Source organism: Patella vulgata, chromosome 6, assembly GCF_932274485.2.
Source record: "Patella vulgata chromosome 6, xgPatVulg1.2, whole genome shotgun sequence".
NCBI classification, from domain to species: domain Eukaryota; kingdom Metazoa; phylum Mollusca; class Gastropoda; family Patellidae; genus Patella; species Patella vulgata.
This window is the reverse complement of record NC_065884.2, coordinates 2,961,110-2,983,345: the sequence shown is the minus strand read 5'-3', so window position 1 is coordinate 2,983,345 and position 22,236 is coordinate 2,961,110. Positions and strand designations below refer to the sequence as shown.

At 36.4% G+C, this 22,236-nt stretch overlaps 1 protein-coding gene across 1 annotated transcript; it reads right to left on the bottom strand.

The window, feature by feature from the left end:
- Positions 1-1,946: 1,946 nt before the first annotated feature.
- Positions 1,947-15,385, bottom strand: LOC126824186 (vacuolar protein sorting-associated protein 53 homolog). Its single transcript, XM_050553371.2, has 12 exons — positions 15,371-15,385; positions 13,161-13,199; positions 12,358-12,446; positions 11,320-11,562; positions 10,137-10,373; positions 9,232-9,310; positions 8,316-8,464; positions 7,853-7,922; positions 6,963-7,048; positions 6,097-6,148; positions 5,554-5,658; positions 1,947-4,324 (listed from the first exon to the last, which is right to left on the bottom strand). Exons 1-12 carry the CDS (start codon positions 15,383-15,385, stop codon positions 4,160-4,162), a joined length of 1,329 nt encoding a protein of 442 aa, XP_050409328.1. The 3' UTR covers positions 1,947-4,159.
- Positions 15,386-22,236: the final 6,851 nt, after the last annotated feature.

Sequence of the window (22,236 nt, the reverse complement as noted above, 5' to 3'; positions counted from 1 at the left end):
TGTGTGTAGGGCGGGGTGAGTTGTGTGATTTAACAAGTGTGCTTCATATCATAAAGTCCATCATTGAGTCAAGTGGCAGGGTTTCGAATCCCCGGTCGTACGTGACAAGGAGTAGGGTCCTCTGTCCAACCTTGTTTGGGTGGGGGGGGGTGAGTGTGGGGGATTAGTTGTGTGGTTCTAGGTGTGTGCGTCAGATCAAAAGGTCTGTCTTTGCGTCAAGTGGTGCGTCGTCTATCCGACCTTCTTCCCCCCCCCCCCCCCCCCGACACTGCCAGGGAATTCTTTGAATAAATTGAGCTGTATATTAGTCCAGAAATGGCCTAGTTTGTGTTGAGTGGACATATTTACTGTCTGTTGACTACATACAAATACTATGGTGGACATCTTGTCTGCATAAATGGCAAGGCTATACACAGCGGAAACTGAAATAGAGATAAATAGGGTTTAACATCCACTCGACACAAACTAGGTCATTTCGGGACTGGTTCAATTTTATTTCAATAATTCACATGCACGTAGGGGTCTTTATATAGATAAGCTGTAGAAGGTAACTGGACAACTCGGAGAAAACCTGCGAGGCTGGACAGGCAACCATACTCCATGTCATGTACAAGCAGGGAATCGAAACCACGCCACTTGACTCAATGACAGACCATATGATTAAATGAAATGGGGTTTAACTTCCTACTTTCTTGCTTGGGCTAATGAAGACGGTATATGCCATGGAGAGTGTGTGAAGGAAATTTCGCCCGGACAGCGGCGCTACCGCCTACTCTTATTTTGAATTCCAACTGTCAAGGGGTCTTTTACGTGCACGCCAATATGTACACGTCACAGACCCTTGTTATTTTTGTCCCATCTGAACGACTATACGCTGTTCCTTGTCCAATCGGGGGGTTGCATGGCCGAATGGTTAGCACACTCGCGCTGTATCATACGGTCTGTCATTGAGTCAGCTGGAGGGGTTTCGATTCCCCGGTTGTACGTGGCAAGGAGTAGGGTCGCCTGTCCAACCTCGTGGGTTTTCTCCGGGTCCTCCTGTTTCCTCCCACTGCTAAAGACCCCTATGCGCAAGCAAATTATTGAAATAAAATTGAACCGTGTGTTCGTCCTGAAATGACCTAGTTTGTGTGGAGTGGACGTTAAACCCCATTTCTCTCTCCTTGTCCAATCTGGTTAAAACACAGATCCTATTTCGTTTTGTTTTTATAGTTCAAAATTTCGTTTTACTTGTCTTTACTACACTAGTAACTCGTAGTGGAGGCCATGGAAAGTATAAAAAAACAAAACGAAATATAGATGTGTATTTTAATCAGATTGTTCGTCGTCTTGCCCTCCACCCTACACCACTTCGAGGGGGAACCACACAGGAAAATCCTGATGAACTTTCTTGGCCAAAACCAGGATTGAACATGGGACCTTCAGGACAGGGGACCAATGTCTCACTCGCTGAGTCACTGCGGCTCCCTTCGGCAGCCCAGGATTCTACTAAAGGATGGTTCAATAGCATGGATCTTTCGTTTGCCTGATATCACAACGGCATGGTTCGTTGAGATATTTTCTTATGCAGTCACACATTCGTTGTAGTCCGAAATCCCCCTTTTCACTCGATTGTCACTATTTTTGTTCAATTCCGGAATATTCAATCAGGCCCCAAGTTCACAAAGCATTCTCAGACTTAGTTAAGAGTTTACTCAACTTTCAATCACTGTTTACGAGAAATATCTTTGATCCAGAAACACAAAACTTTGTACATAGTTTGTTATTGATGTATTTGATACATTAAAGATATATTTTAGTTACAATAGGCAAACAATTTTGAGTAAATTCTTAACTTAAGCTTTGTGAACTTGAGGCCAGGTTTCCCCAAAAGATTTACTGCCAAGGGAGGTAAATAGTCTTTCAAAATGGTGGTCGAGTGTCTGTCATAAATAAGAGATAATTCAAATATTAGTATATTAATTTTATTGCACTATAATATTTATATAAGAATATGTATATACAGACATCAGGGACTGTATACAGAATACCTATATATTACAAATTACTGATATCAGGGGCCGTGTATAGAATACGTATATACAGATATCAGGGACCGTACATAGAATACGTATATACAAATATCAGGGACTGTATACAGAATACGGATACATTACAGATACATTGTATACATATATATTACAGATATTTTACCACTTTATATACAGATATATAATTTATCTTTCTTTACATGGAATTCCCAGCTTTACAATATAACCACATTCACCTAGAGATAATTAAGAACTGCATAACAAATTAGTACACTAACTTTCCAAAATGGTGGCTATTCAGAACAGAGAGAGAGAAGGTTTAACGTCCACTCGACACAGACTAGGTCATTTCGGGACTAAAGCATGGTTCAATTTTATTTCAATAATTCGCTTGCACGTAGGGGTCTGTAGCAGTGGGAGGAGACCTGAGGGCCAGGAGAAAACCCACGAGGTTGGACAGGCGACCCTACTCCTTGTCATGTACAACCGGGGAGTCAAAACCAAGCCAGTTGACTCAATGGCAGACTTTATGATACAACACGCACGTGCTAAACATTCGGCCATTCAGAACAGAGATCTATTCTCAACAAAAACAGTTCTCTGTGTGCAGAATTTGAACATTGGGTAACCATGGTAACCATGCAGAATGGAAACATTGGGTAACCATGCAGAATGTGGAAGTACTATATATATAATAGGTTTATAATAAATATATATTTTATTATTCTAACATCCCAGCTCATGTTTAACACAACCCTCAGGCTTTATGATACATAATAAATAATCACATGACAGCAGATGGTCCTTTATAACAATGGTTCACAATCTACTTACACTCACGGATCCATTTTACAAATGTCTAACGACTCCAACATCTGTATTCACTGTGTTCAGTCAGGTTTCTTATATTAGGACAATTAAATGGGTAATAGGACAGGTACAAGCCTCCACTTCTCACATAAGCCATGTGTGGTACATGAACCCCATATGTTGGTACATCTATACCTTTTATTATTAGGGGTTTCAGGTCAAGTGACTTTAGCGTGAAATCGGACAGCCAGAGGCTGAAATATACCCCACTTCAATCTATGATTCTGAATTACTATTTTATGTAAATGCATTACTAGCAATTGTATTGCAATAGTTTAATATCAATCTCAATATCTGCAAAGATTCAGGCTAAAAAAATATCGAAATGTAAGCGAAATTACGGTTTGTTTACATGAGACGCTCGCGGGAAAATACCGCTCTGATGTCACGCAGCCTGAGATTTTCCATTGCTACGACTCACTTCATTGGTGAATCTGCACCTTAGTTACCGGGGGATTTTGATATAGAACCAATCAAACGACAGATAAAATTTTTGTGATTATTATGCTTGTTGATACCACGTGGTCGGACAATTAGACCCGGAGAAAATGGGATTTATCTGTTTTGATGACTGAAAATTGCTAAATTTCGACTAAATATAAAAAAACTTTCTTGAGGTATCATCCAGATTATAAATATTTGACATATTATCATTCAAATTATTATGATTTTAATAAATTTTAGCTGACAATAACGTGCGGATTTCAGTTTTAAAATTGGTACTAGCGATTCTGAAGGGAAAATACCGCTTATGACGTCACTCAAATATGACTGAAAAGCACTCGCTTTGGTGCCATGCCAAGCATTGACTGGTATAGAGCATTATGATTACATTATTGACGTCGATCTCAGATTTTAAAATTCCATAACTTTGGATCTAATTAGAATATTTTGATGAAATAAACAAATTTGGGTATCATTTTATGTATATTTTCACAAAATATTTTTAATTTTTTTTTTTCTGTCATTTGAAACTTTGACCTGAAACCCCTATTATTATTATGACTCGGATATCAGATACTTGGCTATCTTTCTTCACAGTCGCGACACCCCACCCTCCTTTCACTGCAGGTTCCCTGTAGACCCCTTTCACTTAGATAACCATCTACACAATTGTTTCAAGAGCACTAAGGGGTTCGTGGATCCCAGGTTGGGAAACACTGCTATAAAATACTGTAATACAATCTGCTGGTGGCATGTTTCCATTTAATTCTTCTATGGTGGTCTGGTTCCTCTACATCTGCTGATGTCCATTTTTTCTATAATCTCTTTTTAATCAATTTTTCCAGTTTTCTGATTCTACTCGACTCGGGTTCGGGAGAGGATACATTCTGTGAGTGAGTTGTCTCCCCTGTCAACGCAGACATTGGTATTCGATTTCTATAAATCTCCATTAAAATACTCTGATCGTTTCTCCGTAAACCCTACAAAATATTAAATGTTTATTGTAATATTAATTGAAGAGCCCAGGGGAAGAATGATCTAAGTCACTGTTTCCATGAACCCCAGTTAATGTCATCTTCTGGTAGCCAATTGTATAAATTTTCTGTGGGATAATCCATTTCGGGTAAAAACAATAGAATCACGTCAAACCAGGGCCCTTCTGAAAATGGCCTCCTGGTCGAGAAGGATCTAAATCCACAGCGTCCCGGTCACGTCAAGCATTCTCGTCCATCATGCGAAAAGACAAAAATGTGACTTAGATCGTTCTTCCCCTGGGCTCTTCATTTGTTTAATGTAAAATAAAGACCATTTGTTTAATGCAAAATTTTAATTTTTTTCCAAAGAATTTCATGAACAAAAAAATTCTCACAGTAACATATTTTTTGCGATATTTGTCTGGCACAACGACCGATTTGTTTTTAACTTATAGATATTATCAATACATGTTGAAGTTATTAGAGTCCGACTGTCTGTTAGGTAGAATTAAAGGCATTATTTCCACTCCGCGTGACAAGGGTAAGATCAACTAGATAAATAAAAACTAAAATCAAGAAATAATTTATTTGGGAGTAGGAGTGCCATACAATTGTTTCATAAACCGCTTATAGCCATAATCATGTACAAATCAGTGTCCTACTGCTCTACTACTGCAGCCCCTATATATAAATCTATATCCACATACATTCTAATTGGGAGTCAAGTGCAACAATCTGATTAAAACACAGACCCTTTTTCGTTTGGTTTTTTATAGTTCAAAATTTTGTTTTACTTGTCTTTACTACACTAGGATCTGGAAGAGATGTTTTCATTGACTTGTTCTGGATGATGTGAGGGATTAGCCAATGATGGTCGGTTAAGGCGAGCTTATAGTGTGTGGTGCACAGAACTGTAGGTAATCCACTAGAAACATCAATGCTAATTGGCTAATCAAATGTCTGACGTCATAGGGTTAAAAGCCGCTGGTATGACCTCTGTTGCGACCTCTCAAAACAACTGGTCAGCTCAAAACAACTGGTCAGCTCAAAACAACTGGTCAGATCTTCATGTAGTGTAGGCCATCGAAAGTATAAAAAACGAAACGAAATATAGATCTGTATTTTTATTAGATTGATCGCTCAACGACTATCGCCCAACAACTATAATGGTGTCACAGAGATCATCCAGTGAAATTGTTTATAAGAATGGTTAGCTAGATATGTAGAATACCTACCTTCATTTCTAGAACTTTCTGGAATTCATTAACATCGGAATCATTCAACAATCTAATATAATTATCAACGTAACCCTGGGGGGGTTCATGGGGTGACATAACAACCTAGTTAAACACAAAATATACAATATCATATAATCATAGTTAATATACTGGTATATCATAAAATCAAGGAATAAAACAGCTCTTGATCTAATACAGTCTTGTCAAGTTTGTTGCTTGGGGAATATTAGGGACATTTCGCAACGGTACGAAAGTGAATACGAAAACGCCACCACTTTGTGTGTAATTGTCTCATATATTGAATTTTCCATCATTTTTCGAGGCCTTGTGTATATACTGGATTGTGTAGAGTTTGTAGAATGTGCTCAAATGCAATATTCTGCTTGATTTGTTGTATATCCATTGAAAAATTTTACCTGGATTGATAAGTTCATGAAGTGGCCACTTTAATTCATATGTCGGATTGTGAAAACGTGTGTTCGTTTTCGTACCGATGCGATAAGTCCCTTGAGAAGTTGTTGGTAGAATGAATAAACTTACCTTTAAAACCATCTCAGCTTTAGTCATTCCTTTAACTACTATCTTCGTATAACTACAAAATATTATCAAATACAAACAGTAATAAACTATATTCATATAGTCAAGATATTCACCTAATAAACAACTACTACAACTAGACGTACAGTTATTGTATCCCAAAGTGTGTGACAGACAGACATTGGCGGGCACGTAAAAGATCCCTTGGCAGTTTGAATTCTATACAAGAGAAGGCAATAGTGCCACTGACCGGGCAAAATTTCCCTCATAGCACACTGTATGGCGTATGCCCGTCTTCACTAGTCCAGTTCGGAGCAGAACAATAGAAGTTTAAACCTCATTTCATTAGAGACAGACAGACAAATCCATTTCAAAAGTCCCTATCTTTTGAATCACATACCATGAAAAGTTAAAGGGGCATTAGGTAAGATTAGATAAAGAGTTGACAGTTCATGCTATAATAGTTAAAAAAATATAGATAAAAACAGAATATGCTGAAAATAAATTTCAGTCAAATTATTTCATTCTTAGCCAAACTATCGGCAATAAATTTTTGTTTGGTCTTGATCATTATTACTACCATTGTTACGATAATAAACAGTCTTAATTATCCATTTTTATGGTTATTTCATCCACCACAAAACGTATTCAAATCTACTAAATATGGTCTAGATAAGTTAATAATTTAGATGATATTTCAGGCCTTAAGAAAGACCTGCATAATGTATATTTAAGATAATGTATATTTAAGATAATGTATATTTAAGATAATGTATATTTAAGATAATGTATATTTAAGATAATGTATATTTAAGATAATGTATGTTTAAGCCTACAATAAAGATATATGATAATAATTTCTAACTGACCTAGCTGGAGCTTTTCTAGCTACTTGAGATCCTAAAGACGGTAAATCCAATAATACTGTTTTTAAACTGTGTGTATCTAATAATAGCTGTAAATATATAAATATTATAAATACTAGTTGGAATATCATTCGTTATTATCTAATAATACTTGAAAATATAAAAAAAATCAAATTTGTGTATGTATGTTGGCCCATCAAACTTCATGGTTTGCACTCCACCCCTCATGTGTAGTATCAACTTATCCAGCATAACCCTGTGAATGTTTTAGGCCATCAAAATTGGGCCCCAGGCAAATCATGCTTCGTCGCCGAGCTCAATCCCAACATTTGGCATCAAATTAATCAGCATGTCCCCGCAAATTTTTTAGCCCATCGAATTTGGACCCCGGGCGAATATTGGTCCCCTGGTGAATTTGGGCCCCTGGTGAATTTGGGCCTCTGGTCAATTTGGGCCCTGTGCGTAGCCAGTTATCCTGGTAGTATTTATATAAATCATAATTCTTATCAGATGTACCATCTGTGGTGGGGTCATCATATAACTGTTAAAACAATATATCCATGACTTTGTTTTATAACCACTCCTCTTACTGGTGTATATTTTGACTTAGATCACATCAAAGTTATCAAATGGTTTTGATTTCCTCTCTCTTTTTTTTGTATATGGATTCACATGAAATGTTGGTGTTAAAATTTAACAATTATTTATTCTACAACTATTCTGTTTTAAACTACAACCGATTGTGAAACCATCATGTCCCCCAAAACTAGGCATGGACATGCTGAATTTTAACATGCTAAATTTTAACATGCTAACTTTTAACATATTAACATGTTGATTTTTAACATATTGACTTTTAACATATTGAAAATAAATATAATAGTATAACTAACCTGTTCAGCAGCTACTGTACTGTGTGTACGACATCTATATAATGTGTTGACAAATTTCGGTATAAAAGAACTGAAATACATAATATACTTTAAAGATATGGTCCATTAAGAGAGAGAGAGAGAGACAGAGAGAGAGAGAGAGAGAGACAGAGAGAGAGAGAGATAGGTTTAACATCCACTACACACAAACTAGGCCATTTCCAGACTAAAATATGATTCAATTTTATTTCAATAATTTGCTTTCACGTAGGGGTCTTTGGCAGTGGGAGGATACCGGAGGAAATGGAGAAAACCTACGAGGTTGGACGCTAACCATTCAGCCATTCAACCCCCCTAACTAATTAAAACCCTTTGTCTAAAATAAATAACAGAAACTATTGGAGGCAATACTTTTTCTAAAAAAATATTCAAGTCAATTATTTTCTCCCAATTATTTCTAAATATAATTTCCACGGCGACTTACTTGGCAAATTTAACGGAGAATTGTGTAAAGTATTTTCGTGATGAAGCTAGATTGTCTCGTATAATTGGTATATTTTGTTTTAAATGTGATGTGATAGCTGTGATATATCCACTCTGATCTCCAACAGCCTCGATAGTTGACCATGGCATCTAGAAAATATAATATAACACAATGACCATGTATAACATTTAATACATGACATCTAGAAAATATAATATACTAGGGTCATGGTCTTATAAGTCTGGGGCCTGTTTCACGAAATTTTAACTAAGGTAAAATCCAAATTTTAGTAATTTGATTGGATAATATTAGATTGATTTTAGTGCTTAGCCAATCAAAATTGAAGTATCTACTAAAATTTAGATTTTATCTTTAGTTAAGATTTCGAGAAACAGGGCCCAGGTGTATATCACACTCTAGGTTACTGATTTTATGGCCTACAGATAAATCCTTTTCAAAGCGAAAGGGCACTTCTTCTTCTAAATGGTTACCATTGATTATGATTAGTGAGGAAATTTTTACATTAATTTACAGAAATGGAGTTTAACTTCCACTTGACACAAACTAGGTCATTTTGGAACTAACATATGGTTCAATTTTATTTGGTTCTTTAGCTGTGGGAAGAAACCGGAGGACCCAGAGAAAACCCACAAGGTTGGACAGACGACCCCACTACTTGCCATGTACAACCGGGGAATCGAAACCACGCCAGTTGACTCAATGACAGACCTTATGATACAACGCGCACATGCTAACCATTCGGCCATCCAACCCCCTAATCAAGAAGAGATAGAATCAATGATCGGGTGAGCTGCAGCAGAATCGTGAAACTAATTCTTGGCTGAAATCTGTTTCATTTACCAATTACGTTTTAAAACAATTATGCTTCAATAACAAGTGAATATAGAATATTTACCTTTGTCATAGCTGATAAAGCTGGTTCACATGCTGTCTCTAGATCTTGTACTAATAGATGTATACAGTTAGATATTACACTGAAATTAAAAATACCATCATATCACTGTCATGTATATAACAATAATACCACGTTAAACATCCCCTGATGGATCAACAAAATTCCCTCTTAGCACACTGCATGCCTGATTAATAAAGTTAGGTTTCCCTTCAGGGTGTCTCAGGTATTGCTTTTATATGTAATATATTGTCTTGTTATATTCTATCATTGCTTGATAAAGATTAGAGAAGCCTAGCTAGTAGAATCTACTTCATTAGCTTGGCATGAACAAAATGATGGTACATTTTCAGATATGGTACAATATAAATTATTAACTGGGATAGGATTAACTGTGATAGGATTAATTGTGATAGGATTAACTGTGATAGGATTTACCGTGAAAGGATTAACAGTGATAAGATTAACTGTGATAGGATTTTCTGTGATAGGATTAACTGGGATAGGATTTAGATGTGGTCAAATCTTTACAATTTCAATCTGTATGCACGTGATAACTGTGATATGATCTTGACAGTATCAATTTGTATGTACGCAGGAATTTTTAACAGTGATACAATTAACTGTGAAAGGGTTAACTGGGATAGAATTTAAATATGGTAAAATCTTTATGATATAATTCTGTACATGTATGCACATGATAGGATTAACTGTGATAGGATTTACCGTGAAAGGATTAAATGTGATAGGATTTAGATATTATAAAATTTTTATGACATAATTATATACTTGTATGCATATAATAACTGTGATAGGATTAACCATCAAAGGATTAACTGTGATAGGATTTAGATATGGTAAAATCATAATGCAGATGATAACTGTGATAGGATTTAAACACAACTTACTTGTGGAATATATCCAGTTGATTACCAAGATCAATATTCTTAACCAAACTTTCATCAACTTTTTCTTTTAGTTTTTCTTCTAGTTGTTGAGTAGTTTCCATACAATATTCAGCTGTACAGAGTATACTACAAACACGACATTGTTCTTCTTCTGTAAGCTTAGTTACCTCCCCTTCCTTTAATATACTCTGTATTAATCCTGTAGCAGAACTAATACTAGTATTCTGATTACTTAATCTGAAACATAGTAAAGTTTACATAAGATATAGCATGGATTGTTTATTACTTAATCTGAAACATAGTATAGTTTACATAAGATATAGCATAGATCGTTTATTACTTAATCTAAAACATAGTATAGTTTACATAAGATATAGCATGGATTGTTTATTACTTAATCTGAAACATAGTATATTTTACATAAGATATAGCATGGATGGTTGATTACTTAATCTAAAACATAGTATAGTTTACATAAGATATAGCATGGATTGTTTATTACTTAATCTGAAACATAGTATAGTTTACATAAGATATAGCAAGGATCGTTTATTACTTAATCTGAAACATAGTATATTTTACATAAGATATATCGTGGATGGTTTACTTTGTATTTCAGAGTTAAACATACAAGAGCTAAATGTGCCTACTGAGAGAGAGATAGATGGGGTTTAACGTCCACACAACACAAACTAGGTCATTTCGGGACTAACATATGGTTTTTAATTTTATTTCCATAATTCGCTTACACGTAGGGGTCTTTAGCAGTGGGAGGAAACCGGAGGACCCGTAGAAAACCCACGAGGTTGGACAGGCGACCCTACTCTGTGTCACGTACAATGAGAGATTGTTGAATTAGTATGCTGTAGTCTATGAACTGGTATTTCGTATACTGTATGAACTTTACGAATTGGTATTTTGTGTTCTATAAAAGATTGCATAGATAATGATATCACACACAAACAGGGAGCCCCGATTCCTGTAACTAGATGTAAAGGTGCAGTCGTGCTCAGATGGTGGCAGGCAGGTGCTGACCGACTTGCATTGCTTCATTTGCCCAGAGGTTTACTCATAGCAGGACAATGCGATGATCCTGGGAACTAGTGGAACCTTATCAAAACTTGTTAGTACAGCGACAGGCAGTGTTACTCCTGGGAAGTAAGTAAAAAATATCGCAACTTACTTTGGCAAACTATTTAATAACACTCTGGTTGCGTATTCTTTAAGATATTTCTGGAATGTTCTCGTTAAATCAATCATTGGTTGTCCAGTACTCAGTTGAGAACATTGTACCATACATTTCTTATAAAATACGAACAAATCGGCACAACTCGGTAATACATTACTCCCTTCCTCCGTCTCCATTCTCGGTGTTCCGTGTTGACGTAAATCTTCCATAAAACGATTTATCAACTCCATTAAATTCCTGGAAAATATCAAAATATCAGAAAAACTTAAACCAATGACTTTAGTCTGCCAGGAAATGATTCTTTCAAGTAAAGTGGTTCAACAATCGAAATGAAAATGAAAATGAAAAGAAATAGGGTTTAACATCCTGCTGCTCCGAACTGGGCTAATGAAGATGGGCATACGCCATACAGTGTGCTATAAGAGAAATTTAGCCCGGACCGCAGCACTACGGCTTACTCTTATATCGAATTCCCACTGTCAAGGGATCTTTTACGTGCATGCCAATGTATACACGGGACCTCGGTTTTTCGTCCCATCCTCAGAACAGTAGGACGTTAAACTCCATTTCATTTAATTTCATTTCATTTCGTCCCATCCGAACGACCAGAAAACTGTCCTTGTCAGACCCTCCATCCTGCATCATTGACAAGGCGGAACTTTCTCAGCCAATGCAGGGATCCAACACTCAACCTCCAGACTAGCGAGCCAGCGTCTTACCCACTTAGACACTGTCTTACCCACTTAGACACCGTGACCCCCGGTTTGACAATCATCCGTTGTTAAGTACCGTTGCTACGATAATAAACTATCTACGCTACATCATCCAACACTCATAACATCGCCCAGTATAAAGTAATATCAGTGAAATTTTCAATATATATGTTTTGCATTATCTATTTTGAAACTATTATAACAAGAACGACCAGATCTTAATCTAAATCTTACATAATGTATCTTTAAGTATTACTAAATGCCATTGAAACAATGTATCTTTAAATATGTTTTATAGTTTATTATATTTTATACACACCTATCCTGGGAATCAATATAAATATTCAAATGAGCTTCAAAACAAGAGGAGATAATTCCAGTAAATGGTGTACTTCCTTCTTTCTTTGGCTACAAAACAAAATAAACATTATTCATTTAAAATATCACAGAATTGTATAATTATATATCCCATGCTGTTAGTGGAAGCAGTAGAACTATTTCATAACAAGTTAAAAATCTATGTTTTTATCTCAAAGACAACTCTACATGCCATCTCAGAATTTGTTGAGTTAACTAGCATACACTTTTTGAGACACAGAGAGATATATAAACTTGTCTACGATATCACCTTAGGTGGAAGTGGACGTAAAACACCAGAAACGAACGGACGAACGATATATAAACTAGGTCATTTCGGGACTAACATGTGGTTCAATCTTATTTCAATAAATCTCTTGCGCGTAGCGGTCTTTAGCCATGGCAGGCAACTGGAAGACCCAGAGAAAACCCAAAAGCTTACACTAGATCATTTCAGGACTAACATATAGTTCATTTTTATTTCAATATATCTTTTGCGCGTAGGGGTCTTTAGCCATGGCAGGTAACTGGAGGACCCAGAGAAAACAAACGTCTGAGAAGTAAGAACTTGGCGAAATCCGGACTGTTTCTTCTTGGTCCAACTTAGGATGCTAATCCCAAACACCAGGGTAAAACAAAGATCTGTTTGAATTAATCAACGTAATATTCTGTATTCCCTGGCTCACTAATTAAGAGGCTACGTGCTCAGTTCTCTAGTGTTGGATAAAACATATCCTGAGGGTTTTAATAAATTAAATGATGAACCTTGGATTCTTCTGTAGCTTGTTGTTCTGCTAAAGACCCCTGTGCTCAAGGAATTATTTAAATAAAATTGAATCATGTTAGTCTCGAAATGACCAAGTTTGTGGGTGGATATCTCTCTCTCTCTCTCTCTCTCTCTCTCTCCCTCTCTCTCTCTCTCCTCAGGATTGTAATATATTAAAAGATGAACCTTGGATTCTTCTGTAGCTTGTTCTGTCTGGTGATTGTCCTGTTCAAATGGATTAGTAGAAGGATGACTGGAAGACTCTTCAAAAGGATTGGTAGATACAGGAGGAGGTGTTGGGGTGGTGGATATTTTACGGGGTTTAACCTTTATATATTAATAAGGGTTGATAAATGGTTAGGCATAATGCGGAGGGACTATAGCAGTGGTTCCCAACATGGGGGGTACATCTCACAGGGGGCACTTTGAATATAAAAAGGGGCAATTTGAAAATCATTTTTTTTTAAAAACAAACATCTCTGAACCTATTAATGATACAAATTGAAAAACCTTATTTTAACCAAGTCCTGTTCTTTTTTTTTATAAAGTACCGTATTTATTTTTGATATTATACTTTTTCACTTCAAATTGATTGGGTTTGATGTTGAGACTGGGCTCTAGCCACTATAGAGCATGGATGTTGAGACAGGGCTCTAGCCACTATAGAGCATGGATGTTGAGACAGGGCTCTAGCCACTATAGAGCATGGACCCCCTCTATTCTTTATAGTATATTACGCTACAGACAAGATATGTAAGCTGATGTAAAAAATATTATAATGCAGTAAGCATTTGTCCTACTTCGTGCCTCAGATCTGTGGCCAAAGGACAAGGGAATGCAGCATGGATCGTTGCTCACAATGCAGAGGAAAAATTACAAGCAAAAATTCTATATATACTCTTCAAAAAAAAGTAGGGGGATATTGAAATGCAAATACCTATGCAGGTTGCGATATGATAAATAGTCATGGACTATTGACATGCTTTGAGAGTATGTTCACAGTTGAAGAACTTATCGCCCCAACAGAACCACTGAGCTGCACATGCGAATCGCAGTAGCACCATACACGTGGGAGGGGTTCATTGTCAAATTTGACACTTCAAGGAAGGGTTGATGAAAACTGCCGTGTGCTGGTTTGTCTATCCATGTTTGCTTTCCTATCGGTTCTTGCATAAGACTTACTGTTTAGCGTATCTTTGCTTTAGTGTGTTATGTTCAATTTGATTGGGAGACGTGTTCGTCAACGTCAACGTCAACGGACAACACTGCAAGAATTGGCCGTGGCACTGCAAGATGAGTGGGTCAGATTGCCCCAAATCGTGATTGGACGGTTGATTAGGAGCATGTCACAACGCATTGCTGAATGTCTGAGGATTGGTGGAGCAATTACTCATTATTAAGATAAAAATCAAAAATGTCCATTTTCACTTTTGACGGTGTATCTCTTTGCGGGTGAAATGGGGCCGTCAGATAAGCCGCCCATATGACCTGTTTATGTTCATGTGTAGGCTATTGGCCTTTTATTAACATACACTGGTTACCTCTAATAAAAACAGCAGTGCATTTCTGAACATCCCCTACTTTTTTTGAAGAGTATTAGAATGTGAACATGCCCACATAATTATCATAAATTGTCTTGAGGTCTACATTTAAAGGGAAATTAACGTTTAATCCTGTTTTGTTTAATTGTATAAAAACACATCAAACCATTCTTAATGAAAAGCAATGTTTAAATTTATAATATTAGGCCACCTAAAGGAGACAGTGCTTGAAACAAAAGGCGAGCTCTTGTCCGAAATAAAATTTGGGAGATCTATATTTATTCAGCGTCTTATCCTTAACAATTAGTTCTCATTATACAAGGTTTTAATCAGCGAACACGGTTCAAATTGACCAAATTGTCAGAGGAATACGCTTATAGATAGTCAGAAAATGAAATGACACAAATTTTAACAATATAATTTTGTGGCATAATTTTTTGTTTATAACATAAGTGATTATAATTTATAGTTACATTCCGATATTTTTTTAAAAATTGAACCCATCTAAGACACGTGGGATATGAACATCTATTTTAAAACTGTAAACTGTAGATGAGTGTCCACAAGCAAATACATCTACACGAAAATGTGTACAAAGTCAAAAATATAAATAAAAATAAAAAAACAAAAACATTTAAAATGTGTCGGTAAAACTGTTTATAACTTACGTGATTATCGCTCATCGTGACACCAGTAAATCTTTTGGCTATCAAAGTCTCAAAGTTGGTCGTTCTTTGTATCGCAAACAACAACAGTTTTACATCAATTTCTACAGTTCTTTTAGACATGATCTGTAGTAGAGCTTTCCGAGAGATTTGACAGAATTCTACACATATTCTCTCACTGACTTCCCATGACGGTGGAAATAAATGACCAAACTTTTCCTCAAAATCCACCAGAGTTCTTTTGATCCATGCATAACGACGATCTACTTTGTCCAGCCTAAAAATAACAATAGAAAACTGTTATAATATCCTGATTGAAACATATAATTTGATTAGTAATGAAAAGATAGGTTGCCAGGCACTGAATCATATGTCACGTACAACCGGGGAATTGCAACCACGCCACTTGACTCAATGACAGACTTTATGACGCAATGCACACGCATTAAACCATTCGGTCACCCAACCCGGTAATATAGATTGGAATATTAATCTTGTTGGAATTTGACCCCTAATGTTCTATTCTGATTAAAATATAGATATATATTTCGTTTCGTTTTTTTATACTTTAGATGGTCTACACTACATGAAGATCTGACAAGTTGTAGCGATAGGTCACGTCAGGGGTCAAAAGACCGACTTTTGATCTATGACGTCAGACATTTGATTAACCAATCAGCATTGATGTTACTAGTGGATTACCCACAGTTCCGGGCAAAAAAGGTCAAACACTCGATTCGACAGACCATTTGATTGGCTTACTCCTCATTTCAAACAGTTCAGGGCTGCCGACAACCAGTATCGCAGCGCAATTTTCGATACATATTTTGTCCGTTGCTAATCAAAAATTAAAATCTAACATTTTTGATTCGCAGTAACTGCGAATCATTAATATGCCTGTCATTTTGGATATTGACACAAGGATAATCCACTTTCAACGTGTATAAAATGCCGAATAAAATTTTATAAACAAAACTGAATTCTCCGTGTGACATTTTCTTCTCGAACTACCCAGACACAATTCATTATACTACATGTATATAATAAAGGGACATAACTCTATGAATAGTGACTATTAAACCGGAAATAGGGAATCAAGTAGTACCACTCACGTTGCAGGACATGTCAATTTCAAGTAATTATATCAATATACATTTTGAAAGAAATAAATATGTTAATGTATTGTAAAATGATAAATCAAAGTAAGAATTCCCGTAAAATATTGTTCATATCGCGTGTGTCTAGTTAATAATAATAAAGGTGCGCGCGATTGAACCAAAATAGTAATACACGATAAAAAGCAGACGAAATTGTTTTCTAAAGAAGATTTCTAACGTAACAAAAAAATAACAATTAAAATGAGTAGGGCTTCGGAAGTCACTGCCAAGATTTGGCTTCAGACATTCACATTCACAAACTGTCACAACTACATGTGGCAGTGCTAAAAAAAAATCTATGAATGAAATCTAATCATCATATTTGTTATGAATTAAAGTAATTTCTTGTTATTTAGGTGTTTTATGTTGAAACTGAAAAACTGCTAATCAATTTTTAAATTTGCTAATCAAATTTGGCGAAATTGGACTTTTTGATTAGCAGTGCTGCTAATCAAATGTGAAAAATTACCGACAGCCCTGCACGAGTTAAATAACAAGTCTTCCAGATCCAAGTGTAGTAAAGACAAATAAAAGGAAATTTTGAAATATAAAAATGAAACGAAATAGGATCTGTGTTTTAACCAGATTGCTAATGTTCAAAACGAATTAAAATGATTTTTCGCGACCGATACTGAGATTCAAACCTGTGAACAGTGCTTCGACGTCCGATTTATACTCCGCTAAGCAAAGCAAGATAATTTTCTTGGCATACTTTCGCGCACAGCTTTGGTGCGAAGTTTCATCATCAATTTTCAGACAAAGCAAAGGAGTTGAACTTAGTTGCCCTAACGTGATCCATCTAACAACAAGACAGGAACAACTTCGCTTAGCTTTGCTCACTACAATCGGCAGCTTTTGTTTGTTATTGGCATTCACAGGTAAAGTTTTGCTTCACAGCCTTGCTTAGTGGAGTATAAATTGGCCTTTACTCCTTGACTACTGAGGAAACATTGTTGGATTATTCAATCAGGCACCAGCCCAAACAACTCAGAATCAGGCTTGATGAAGCCTAAAACGTATGAGATATACGTACCATGCCACATCCTGGTCATCAGCGAAAAGAACCAGATATTCTGACAGTTGCAACTTAACGAACCATGTTAATAAATCACGTTTGACCTTGGGATCAAGGACATCCACCACATAACATGCTTCACGTAGTTGCTGTTGATTTCCTGGACCATATTTAGCTCCTGCTCCTTGAAACGCTTCTTCAAAATCGGCTAAAATCTGGATACCAAGTTCATGCTGTATCTCTCTCACCCTATAAAATAAAATCAAATGGGGGTTTAACATCCTACTGTTCTGCTCCAACTAGGCTAATAAAGATGGGCTTACGCCATTTATTGCGATTTGGGGCAAATTTTGCCCGGGAAGTGGCACTATAGCCTACTCTTATATCAAATTCGAAAATGCCAGGGGATTTTTTGCTTGCACGCCAATTTTTACACAGGACCTCAGGTTTTTGTCCCATCTGAACGACTAGACAGCTGTCCTTGTCAGGCCCTCCATCATCCTGCACCACTGACAAGGGGGAAACTACGGCGGAAAAACCTGTTGAACTTTCACGTCCAACACAAGGATCGAACCTGTGACCTCCAGGCTAAAAATAACACCATTAAAAACTTAATATACTACGTTTTTAGTCTTGTTTCAATTTGTCTATCGTGAATGAATGGAGAACAGAGGGTCTAACAAGGAAAATTGTCTAGTTGTTTGGATAGGACAGGAAACTGAGATCCACCCATGTAAATGGTGACAGGAACGTAGATGAACCATTGACAGCTGGAATTCTAAGAACTGTAGACCGAAAAGTTGCAATCCAGGCAAAATTCCCCTCATAGAACACTATAGTGTATGCACGACTTCAATTCCCTTCATAGCACACTGTATGGTGTATGCACTACTTCAATTACCGTCATAGCACACTGAATGATGTATGCACGACTTCAATCCCCCTCACAGCACACTGTGGTGTATGCACTACTTTAATTCCCCTAATAGAACATTGTGTAGTGTATGCACTACTTCAACAGTGAAATTAAATGAAATGGGGTTTAACATCCTACTGTTCTGCTCCGACTGGGCTAATAACAATCTGGTTAAAACACAGATCCTATTTCGTTTCGTTTTTATAGTTCAAAATTTTGTTTTACTTGTCTTTACTACACTTGGATCTGGAAGAGTTGTTATTTAACTCGTGTTCTGAATGGTGTCAGGGATAAGCCAATGAAACAGTCTGATACGGCGAGCTTTAGGCGTGTTTTTCACGGAACTGTGGGTAATCCACTAGTAACATCAATGCTGATTGGTTAATCAAATGTCTGACGTCAAAAGGGTCATAAGTCGGTCTTTTGACCCCTGACGTAACCTATCGCTATAACTTGACAGATCTTCATGTAGTGCAGGCCATCGAAAGTATAAAAAAATGAAACGAAATATAGATGTGTATTTTAATCAGATTAGGCTAATAAAGACAGTACTTAATAGCAGCCTTTTATTGACTGAAGGCTAAAATGTGTTCCCAGTATTAACACTCAACCAATGAAAAAGTCACATGAATATATCACATGCATCGAGCTGCATTATCAAAATTGAGGAATAACCCATCAGCTAGCAGTTTAATGTGTGCTGCTGCAGTGGCAAAAATAACCAGAAAGAAAATGAAGACTAAAACTATCACCTTGTTGTTAAAGGTGTGCTGCAGTGGCAAAAATAACCAAAGGACTAACCTATCAGCTAGTTGTTTAATCTGCGGTATTGACATGTATTTCTCAAAATGTTCGAGTACATTGAGAACACCTTGTAACAGATTAGCCACCTCCCCATATTGACGTCTACGTGTCAGGTTCTGTAACGAGTCGACTCCACCCACTAACATGTGTAGATGGTTTAACGTGGTTATGGAGGACGTCAAATGTCGTTTAGCGTGATCCAGCTGCTTTATATCTCGAGTTATTTCTTTTACCTAAAAACACAAGAATTATAAAATAAAATCAAGATATAGCAAATGTACAACATTTGGCCATTGGCCATCAACTTTTTAAACTAGTTAGCAAATATTTGCACCAATTAATATAACATATCTATTGGAATAGGAATCTTTTTAATTCCAGTCGATTTCATATTACATGCTAGCAGATTGGGGTTTCAGTTATAATCATATTAAACATACATTATGTAAGAGGTAAATCTGTCTATTTCAGGTCTTTCTTTAGGTCTGAAATCTTATCTAAATTATTAATTAGACATTAATTAACCTATCCAGATCATAATCAACTCTCGATGGTATCCCTAGCCTGCGATCTTTAGTGGATTATGAGCCGATTTACTGCATAACTTTCCTTCACGATTTAACGATTAAATGGATAATCGAGACTATGCTTTTTATCGTACTGACTTTAGTAATGATGATCGAGGATAGGCGGAAATTTCAATCACTTAATTCCCGGTTCATAGTGGATCAATTTGAATGAAATTTTCAGCAAATTGCCTTTACATTATTTAGTTTTTAACTATTATAATGAGAACTGCCAACTCGTTATCAAATCTCCCATAATGTATCTTTAAATAATCCATTAAAGGATTATTAAGTTGTTTAAATTACAACTAAAAAAAGTACAAGATTTGCATTTTAAATATCTCATCAGCACATATAAAACAATAAGACAAATCAAAGACAACACAAACAGCAACAAATCAAAGACAACACAAAACAGCAACAATTAAAGACAACACAAAACAGCAACAAATTAAAGACAACACAAAACAGTATTAATGTGTTTTTTCAAACGCCACAATATTAAATAATATTACCATAGCCTCTGATTTTTCTGCTTTGTCTTTAATATCTTTTATTTTTGTGAAAAGATCCTGGATAGCTTTTTGTGCTTCCTCCAATGCCTGTCGTCCTTCTTCTCCAACATTTGTCTGACCTCTGACCACAGTACGAACCTCATTATCTAATCTCCTATCAAAATATAAACACAACATTCAAACTTTACCCAGATGGTGGAGTCGACTGATGGTGGAGTCGACTGACTTTCTATTAGTATTACACGCAAACAAAACCATTAAGGCATTAAGGCAAACCCTTGACAGGTGGAATTTGATATAAGAAAAGACTGTAGCACTGCTGTCCGGATAAATATTCATTGTATGGTGTAAACCCGTCTTCATTAGCCCAGTCGGAGCAAAAAAGTAGGATGTTCAACTCATTTCATTTGTCAAATTGGTGGAAAGTCAAGAGAGAGAGAGAGAGAGAGAGAGAGAGAGAGAGAGAGTGAGAGATGGGGTTTAATGTCCACTCGACACAAACTAGGTAATTTTGGGACTAACACATGGTTCAATTTTATTTCAATAATTTGCTTGCGCGTAGGGGTCACGTACAACCAGAGAATCGAAACCGCTCCAGCTGACTCAATGACAGACCCTATTATACAGCACGCACGTGTTAACCATTCGGCCATCCACCACCCTGGTGGAAAGTCAAAGATTCTAAGTTTGCTATGTGATAAATAGTTATAACATTATTAAATAGTAATAATGCACTGCAGACTGAAGTGGGACCGTCACCACTGTACATCAAATCATTTTCTAGAAGGGAGCCACAGTGGCTCAGAGAGTCAGACACTGGCTCGCTAATCAGGTCCTATGTTCCTTTCTAGTGCTGGCCGAAGGGAGTGCCTCAGTAGTGCAAGATACAGGGCCCGGCAAGGACAGTGTCTAGTCGTTTCGATGGGTTGAAATTATTTCTTAGTAAAATTCTCCAGTTTACTCCATACCATAATTTTATTTACCTGATTTTAAATCTGATTTTATTAACGACCTCATCAATATTAGCTAGAGATTGTTCTGTAGGGAAGAGGGTGTTGATGTATTCTACAGGATTGAAATCAGCACGATCTAATGGATCACTGGTTGGTAAAACCTACAAAAACAAGCAGAAATAATATGTTAAAAAAGCATGTTATTTAGGTTTTTTATTAAAGCGCTTTATTTTGCTTCTATATGTAGGCCTACCACCGAAATTGCACTGTATGATAGTTTTTAATTAGGATAGTATTTATCTAAGGCAGCTTTCATCAATGACATGGATAATTAAATATCTGGATGCTCAGTCGAGTTCAATCGTTTTTCTGGATCGTCATGGAAGAAGACATTACAATCTAATTTTGTCTATCCTTTTACTTGGTTGCATTGTCACTGGGCAGACTGGTAACACTGCCACTGCAGACCACAGTCCATGGCAGGATTAGAGCTGTGCATCTGAATTGGCTGTGTATAGGGTTCTCCCATTCCCATTATGTTGGGGGCCATCGATTACAATACATTCTCCCTCAAATAGAGCTGGGTGATATTTCTGTTTTTCAATAAACAAAAATGTCACAGAAATAAAAACTGTCTGAATCCAACATTCTAGCTTCAGAAAAGTTTTGAAAAACCAAAACATACCCAGATATATGGCAGTTTTGATTTTTCAGGATGAAATTTAGCATAAATATTGACAACTATTGACAAAATGTCTTCCTTTTTATGTTATTTACCATATTGTATGTTATTGTTTAATGATGAATAAATAGCAACGAATTATTCATTGAATATGTTATAAATTCCTGTGTGGTCATTCCACAAACTTAGATCTTTGTTCACATTACGGTACGTGACCTGTCGCCCATTTTAGCACTCAACTGGTACTGTTAGAATCATCTG

Bases quoted from the DNA above. Each gene is read 5' to 3' on its own strand.
- LOC126824186 (XM_050553371.2), bottom strand. The intron at 12,447-13,160 runs GTTCATCATTTA...TTTGTTTTGTAG, and splicing joins AAGCTACAGAAGAATCCAAG to CCAAAGAAAGAAGGAAGTAC. The intron at 8,465-9,231 runs GTAAATATTCTA...TATATTTTCTAG, and splicing joins CTTTATCAGCTATGACAAAG to ATGCCATGGTCAACTATCGA.